This window comes from Otolemur garnettii, unplaced genomic scaffold (assembly GCF_000181295.1).
Source record: "Otolemur garnettii isolate 467f Iridium unplaced genomic scaffold, OtoGar3 scaffold00001, whole genome shotgun sequence".
Lineage (NCBI taxonomy): Eukaryota > Metazoa > Chordata > Mammalia > Primates > Galagidae > Otolemur > Otolemur garnettii.
In genome coordinates this window covers 46051640-46059640 of record NW_003852396.1, presented here as the reverse complement: position 1 = coordinate 46059640, position 8001 = coordinate 46051640, and the positions used below count along the sequence as shown (strand labels likewise).

The following is an 8001-nucleotide window of genomic DNA, read 5'->3' as shown; positions in this document are numbered from 1 at the left end:
AAAAAAAAAAAAGGTAGATTTTCTATTTGCTTTAGACAATGAAGATTTAATTAATAATATTAATTGGTTTCTCCTCGCTGTCATCTATCTCTCCTTTAAATATAACACAGTGTTTTCCTGGCTATTGAGCTCTATGTTTAAAATGTATTTTGATTAATTCTTCTGTGTACTATCTAATACACTATATTAAATTGTTTAATGTTACCATCATTGTCTAATGTTAAACAGCATATGCTTGTCCAATACCCTTTCCATTGGTATTTCAGAACAAATATTAGTAATATTTTAATTATACTCCTCCCGTTCCACTTACTGGTGGTTCTATCTTTGCACTTTCCACAGGGTGAGTATTCTGTACTTTTGTCTTGTCTATATCTATGGGCACAGCTTCAAGAGCAGTAAGGAGAAATGTAACCAAGAGAAAACAGTATTGTAGTAGGATGGTCCGCCACCTCATCTGAAATGAAGGAATAATTAAAGTCCAGAAAAGATGTTTTAAAACTGTATGCATGCATTCCCAATGTCACATTAATAACATATCATCTCAAGAGGATTAATACCTAAAAAAAAAAACAAAACAACTCTAGGAAATGGGGAAAAAGAAATTAAAACTCACCCAAAAAGCGTTTAAAATATATCACTAAAAAAGTCAGAGGAGAAATGTATCTTAGCCAAAATTTAAAACATAGGAAACAAAGTTTTAAAATTTAAACTGCTTATATGTAAGAAAACATGTGGTTAATTATAAAAGCTTTTTTTTTAATTTCAGGTTAATGTGAGGGTACAAACAACTAGGTTATAATATTTGCATTTGTTAGGTAGAATCCCTTTTGTAATTGTGTCTCACACCCAAAAGGTGTGCCATATGCCCTTACATTGTGCCCATTAAGTGGGAGCACACCAATCCTCTTCCCTCCTCCCTTCTCCCTCCAACTTGAATTGAGTTTTTCTCTTATGTAAGTATGTATTAGATTGTCTACTAGCTTCTTATTAGTACTGAGTACATTGGCTACTTGCTTTTCCACTCTTGGGATACTTTACTAAGAATGTGTTTTCAATTCCATCCAGGTTAACACAAAAGATGTGAAGTCTCCATCTTTTTTATGGCTGAATAGTGTTCCATGGTATACATATACCACTGTTTGTTATCCATTCCTGAGTTGATGGGTATTTAAGGTTGTTTCCACATCTTGGCAATTGTAAATTGAGCTGCAATAAACAATCTAATGCAAATGTCTTTATAACATACAAAAGTTTTAATAATAATGGTAATGATGAGGGGCCCAATTTTTAATAAATAAAAAGTCTACTATTAGGAAATGAGGAGGAAAAACTACGTATTTTTTCTCAATTAAAATATAAGGAAATCAAAATTATTTCCACATTTATCTAGTTTAGCTTTGACTTAATTTTGAAAATAAATTATGAATAGTTGATTGAGAGACAAATAACTAACTATAAATATTCTCTTAACTGTGTTAAATTATTTTATCATAGCCAATAGTCATTTACTAAAGATCTTTTGTCATATAAATAGGTCAATAAAATATTGAGTAGAATGTAGTGGTATTGAAACAAAATTAGAGGTACTGATGGTCACACAATATTGCTTCAGGCTGTTTTGAATAATAATGTACTGAACATTTGTGTTCAAGTTATTGGGTTTATGTGTTTTCAATTCTTTTGATTATATACCTATCAGTAGAATTGCTGGGTAAGTGTAATAATGCTAAAAGCTTATCTTTTTGAGGAACTTGCAAACTTTTCCCAAAGCAACTGAACCATTTTACATTCCCACCAGCAATATATGAAGTTTCTAATCTCTCCACATTCCCCTATGTGTTCTGGTCACTTCTGCTGCATTCCCACTCTTCTGCCACATCTACTATAAATAGGAAGGCAAGTCAAGAAAGGAATATGTTTGTTCACACAGTGTGTGTGTGTGTGTGTCTCATAACACCTTGCAGTGAAAAAGTCACTGAAAGTCTCCGGGAAGCTACTCTAAAGCACTGAATGTATGGTTCATAAGACTTAATTGATACTAGGCTTATTATAAATAACAACAGAAACCATCTATTGACTATTTACTATGTACTAAGCATAATGCTAAACACATTTTTTTTTTATAATTAACTCATTTAAGTCTTTTTTTTTTTTTGAGACAGAGCCTCAAGCTCTCCCCTAGGTAGAGTGCTGTGGCATCACAGCTCACAGCAACCTCCAACTCCTGGGCTCAAGCAAGTCACCTGCCTCCGCCTCCCAAGTAGCTGGGACCACAGGCACCTGCCACAACGCCTGGCTATTTTTTTTTTTTTTTTGGTTGCAGGCATCATTGTTGTTTGGTGGGCCCAGGCTGGATTTGAACCCGCCACTTTAGGTGTATATGGCTGGCTGGCGCCTTAGCCACTTGAGCCACAGGCGCCGAGCCAACTCATTTAAGTCTTACAGTGACCTTGTAAAATAAATATTACTATCCTCATTTTAAAATATGGGAAACTGAAACATACCAACTAAAAAGCTTGATTTAGGTTACACAGTAGTGAGTCATACAGCCAGGGTATAGACCTGGGAGTGACTGACTCCAAAGCCTATGTCTTCTTTTAAGCAGAGATTCTCAAAGTGTGATCCCCAGGCCAGTAGCATTGGCATCACCTGGGAATTTGTTAGAAATGAGTATTGTCAAGGCCTAGTCCATACCTTCAAAATCAGAGACTCCGGAGATAGGGACCACCATAATCTACATCGACCAAGCCCTATATGTGATTCTGATGCATGCTAAAGTTTGAAAACCACTGCCCCAGAACATATTTCTTCCCTTGCTCTATTCTTCACCAACCTCACTTACAATGAGAAAAAGAGATAATGTTTATCTCAAAAGTAAGTACGGATTCTTAAGGACTATGGGTTTTGTGCCTCAGAGTAAGGCAGACTAAATTTAGGCCTATATTCTAATTCGAGGTTTGTCAATAAACTTTTCCCACTTCAATTCTCTCCTTTACAAAAATAAAGGAATTTTTTTTAAATAATAGAATCTAACTTGACCCCAACATTCTCTAAGTACTTAAGTTCTATTATCTAACTATTCTTTTGAACATACATATTTTGTTGCCTACTCAGGGATACTAATAAAATTGCTTGTACTCACATCAAATGTTTAAAATTATTAAGTTGGCTCGGCGCCTATAGCTCAACCAGCTAAGGCGCCAGCCACGTACACCTAAGGTGGCGGGTTCGAATCCCCAGCCCGGACCCGCCAAACAACAATGACGGCTGCAACCAAAAAATAGCCAGGCGTTGTGGCGGGCGCCTGTGGTCCCAGCTACTTGGGAGGTGGAGGCAGGAAACTCGCTTGAGCCCAGGAGTTGGAGGTTGCTGTGAGCTGTAATGCCACGCCACTCTACCCAGGGGGACAGCTTGAGGCTCTGTCTCCAAAAAAAAATAAATAAATAAAATTATTAAGTTTATATGATTCATAAATGCCTTAAACCTAAATATTTCTTATTTAGCCAGCTTAAAATTACACTGGTAGAACAAGTAGCAGGTCTGGGGGCTGACATAAAGATTAACAGTAACAACAACAACAAAAAACTACCAAGCAAAATTCACATCCAAATACAATAAAAATAAGGTAAAATAAGCCTGACACACCCGCTTAGGCCGGTAACCCTCCCTATTTTGGGAGGGTGAGGCAGGTGGATTACTTGAGCTCAGGAATTTGACAGCAGCCTGAGCAAGAGTGAGACCCCATCTCTACTAAAAATAAAAAAACTATCCAGTCATTGTGGCTAGTGCCTATAGTCCCAGCTGCTCAGGAGGCTGAGGCAAGAGGATCACTTGAGCCCAAGAGTTTGAGGTTGCTGTGAGCTATGCCACGGCACTCTACCCAGGGGGACAGCCTGAGGCTCTGTCTCAAAAAAAAAAAGAAAAGAAAATATTTGATGTTAGAGGAATAACAGTAACTTTACTTTTGTTTTTTTTAAAGACACAGTCTTGCTCTGTCATCCAGGCTAGAGTGCAGTCTAGAGACATGATCATAGCTCACTGCAGCCTTGAACTCTGTGCTCAAGGGATCCTCCTGAGCCAGCCTTCCAAGTAGGTGGGACTATAGGCACTGCCACCACACCCAGCTGATTTTTCTTATTTTTTGTAGAGATGGTCTCTCTATGTTGCCTCGGCTGTCTCAAACTCCCAGCCTCAACCTATCCTCCTATGTTGGCCTTCTGAAGTGCTGTGCTGGGATTACAGTCTCGAGCTACCATGCCCAGCCTATCATTTCTTATGAAGGAACAACTAGGTGCTTTAACCTGACTTTAGGCAGGAAAATAACCAGCAAGTACACAAAGCTGTTACATTTTGTTACAGAGACCTATGAGGATTACCTACTAGCAGCCAAACAATGCCTCCAATAAATAAAAAATTTCAAAGAACGTGAGGCTGAACTGATGGACTTGTGCATAATTAAGGCAAAAGTCAATTTGTCAGAAACTTTCTACTATATACAATACAAATAACCATTTTAAAAAAGAAACTTCCTGCTGATACTAAACAGAAGCTGCATAAATTCCAGCCACATGTAATTTAAAGGATAAAATAAAGCTGAGTTTAGTCAGTAGGAAATGCTGACAAAATCCTGAGGTTCTTTTACATGCCTCAAAATAGTATGTTAATGTCATCAGTGCTAAAGAGACTGATATAAGAGAAAGGGCCAGAAAACAACATATTATAGTAACACCATCATAAATGCCTATGGCCAAAAAGTTGCTGCCTTATTAAATTTTAAACTACAAAATGATCTTCCAGAGATGCTAGTGTATACATTTAAAAAGGCAGCCAGAGTTGCTGAAGGAGATGGTGGATGGTTGAGCTAAAGCAATGGTTCTCAACCTGTGGTTCACGACCCACAGGAACTATATTAAAGGGCCACGGCATTAGAAAGCTTGAGAACCACTGAGCTATAGGAAGAGTAGGTAAATCTGGTTGAATGTTGAGGAGCCCTACATAACCTGCCAAGTGTGTGTGTTTACCTCCTGATGCATCCAAGAAGGTTATGTCAACAGGTGAAGAACTGGTTGCCCATAAAGTAAGATGATTTGGTGTTATTCTTGATGCCATGTCTGGACAAATGCCAGCCCAAAGCTTTCTAGTCAACAAGGAGAGTTTGAGAAAATAATATAAATGTGAAAACTTTCTATTTCATCATCTGATAGGATCAAAAAAACATCAGCTTCAAAGCCTGCAAAATGAGTGCTGAGGCTTGGAAGAAAACCCCAGGGAGCTGTTTGTTCCCTCTTCCTCTCTCTTCTCTCCCTCTCCTCAGAGAGAACAATGTATGGGAAAATAAAGACAACAATTCAAGGAGGTGTTTTAAAAGACTCACACTATGGGGCAGCACCTGTGGCTCAAAAGGGTAGGGCACCAGCCCCATATGCCAGAGGTGGTGGGTTCAAACCCAGCCCCGGCGAAAAAAAAACCACTTACACTATGAATGTGAAGAAGTCTTAGGAATACCTTAATCAACTTTTTCCACTTTTAATGTACACGTGCACAAAAGTCATGTGAGAAAAATCTGTAACATGTCTAAATTAATCTAAACATAAAATAGAATTGTAATAAAGCCCAGTGCCAAAGTTTAATTGGCAGCACTTTTTCTATAAGACATTTAATGATATGGCTTAACACACGTATCAAAGGACTCTTAAAGATATTTATCTTGAATGAGATAAGATAGATTTATCTTAAATCTACCACCTTCTATAGGGCTTTCTATTAATCCTGCCTCTAATATTTATTTCCTCTCCTTTCTTGCTTTTTGATTAATGTAGAATGTCTTTTTTTTTTTTTTTTTTTTTTTTTTGAGACAGAGCCTCAAGCTGTCCCCCTGGGCAGAGTGCCGTGGCATTACAGCTCACAGCAACCTCCAACTCCTGGGCTCAAGCGAGTCTCCTGCCTCCGCCTCCCAAGTAGCTGGGACCACAGGCGCCCGCCACAACGCCTGGCCATTTTTTGGTTGCAGCCGTCATTGTTGTTTGGCGGGTCCGGGCTGGGGACTCGAACCCACCACCTTAGGTGTACGTGGCTGGCGCCTTAGCCGGTTGAGCTCTAGGCGCTGAGCCTAGAATGTCTTTAGTATACTTTCTCTCCTCTACTAGTTTCTAATTTGTTAGTGTTCATTCTAGATACAACTCAGACAATCCCCTTAAACATTTACTCCTTGGCTCGGTGCCTGTGGCTCAAGTGGCTAAGGCACCAGCCACATATACCTAAGGTAGCAGGTTCAAATCCAGCCCGGGCCTGCCAAACAACAATGATGGCTGCAACCAAAAAATGGCCAAGTGTTGTGGTGGGCGCCTGTGGTCCCAGATACTTGGGAGGCTGAGGCAGGAGACTCACTTGAGCCCAGGAGTTGGAGGTTGCTGTGAGCTGTGATGCCATGGCACTCTACCCAGGATGACAGCTTGAGGCTCTGTCTCAAAAAAAAAAAAAAAATTTACTCCTTAATAAGGCCTCAATAAATGTCAAATGTTATCTTAACTAAAGAAATGGAAAGTGTTCTAGCACATTAGGTAGTAAAGTAATGACACGAAAATCTCTTTAAATAACAAGGTAATGTCAAACATGTCAGAGGTTTGCACATTTTCATCAACTGCAAACTATACAAATACCCACACAAGAGGGACAGGTAGGTGAGCGGTAAGAAGCAGCAATGGGAAGAAGGGAGAGGACCGACTCACTTTCCTGCCACCACTGGGTCCTAGGAATGGCCATCTCCTTTTCTTTATCACCCTCTTTCATAAGTAAGATACAGAACTAAAGAGGAAACACTGGGCTGAACTACAATGAAACGGTAGTGATCCAAACCACTAGGAAAGGCTGATAATTTCCTCTCTAATGCAGAATTATATGAAATTCTAAGTCACACAGTCATCTCCAGACAGCACAGAAGGCATTCACCCCAAAGGCACTGGAGCCTCAAACAAAAAATTACAGAGCAAGCAGAGCTGTTAAGTTCCTCCTAGTATTCAGTAAATACAAATAATTTCCTTAGATTTCCAAGCCCTAAAAGGAAATTTATCTTTCTCCTGGCCCCATTAAATCAAAAGTCCCATTCATACATAGAGGCAAATTTCTTAGCTGTGGCATCAGTCAGTGTTTATACTAATTAAGCCCACATGATGGTCTCCTGTTTTGATTGTGGGGCAAGATAACCTGAAAATAGTAAAAGTAACAATCATAGACAAGAGGCAGAGGGATCATGTCACTATACAAATTAATAAGTACAGGTGATGATGGGCTCCTATTTTGATTGTGGGGCAAGATAACCTGAAAATAGTAAAAGTAACAGAGATAAGAAGGGTGAAAAGAGTACAGAAAACTGAAACATTGTCTCTCTCTCTCTCTTTGTAAACAGTTTCTATTCTCATGTATCTTTTTCTCCCTCTTTCAACACACTTGCTCCTCTTCCTTTTCAATTTAAGGCTTAAGTATGTTTTCTTTAATCAGTTGTATTTATCTATTTATTGAGCAAATATTTATGTATTAAGTACCCACTATGTACCAGATACTACACTGAAGGACAAACAGGAGACAGACTCCCTACCCTCACAGGGCTCCAATCTAGTGAGGAAGGTAGGCTATTAGATAAGCAGCAAAAGGATGTAAGAAAAAAAATTTAAAACTTGCAAAGACACAGACACACTGTGTAGAAATAAAATTGTAACTTGCTCCTTAAGAGAGAGACTAAAAGACTGACTGAATGTTTAGACTCTTTCTCACTCCACTTTCTATTTCCTGATATTCAGTTTCCTTTTTCTAAAGTTGTAACAGAGGCAAAAAGGTTTAAAAAGAGTGAAAATGTTTTATGTGTTATCTCTTTAAAACCCCCTCACTCTTTTATTAAAACCTCCATCCCGGCTCGGCACCTGTGGCTCAAGCGGCTAAGGCGCCAGCCACATACACCTAAGGTGGCGGGTTCGAATCCCCAGCCCGGCCCGCCAAACAACG

General features: G+C 39.1%; 1 protein-coding gene across 4 annotated transcripts in view; it reads right to left on the bottom strand.

Annotated features, from left to right (window-relative positions):
* NUCB2 (nucleobindin 2) overlaps nt 1–8001 on the bottom strand; it is a 48412-nt gene that overhangs the window by 30468 nt on the left and 9943 nt on the right. For 2 of the 4 annotated variants that reach the window (XM_003781142.3, XM_023518029.1), the window contains exon 3: nt 314–457. In XM_003781142.3, the coding sequence (XP_003781190.1) occupies nt 314–457 (144 nt within the window). Of the gene's footprint in view, nt 1–313; nt 458–6390; nt 6434–8001 lie in introns of those variants that run through there. The other 2 variants (XM_023517968.1, XM_023517935.1) reach the window with 2 other exon arrangements.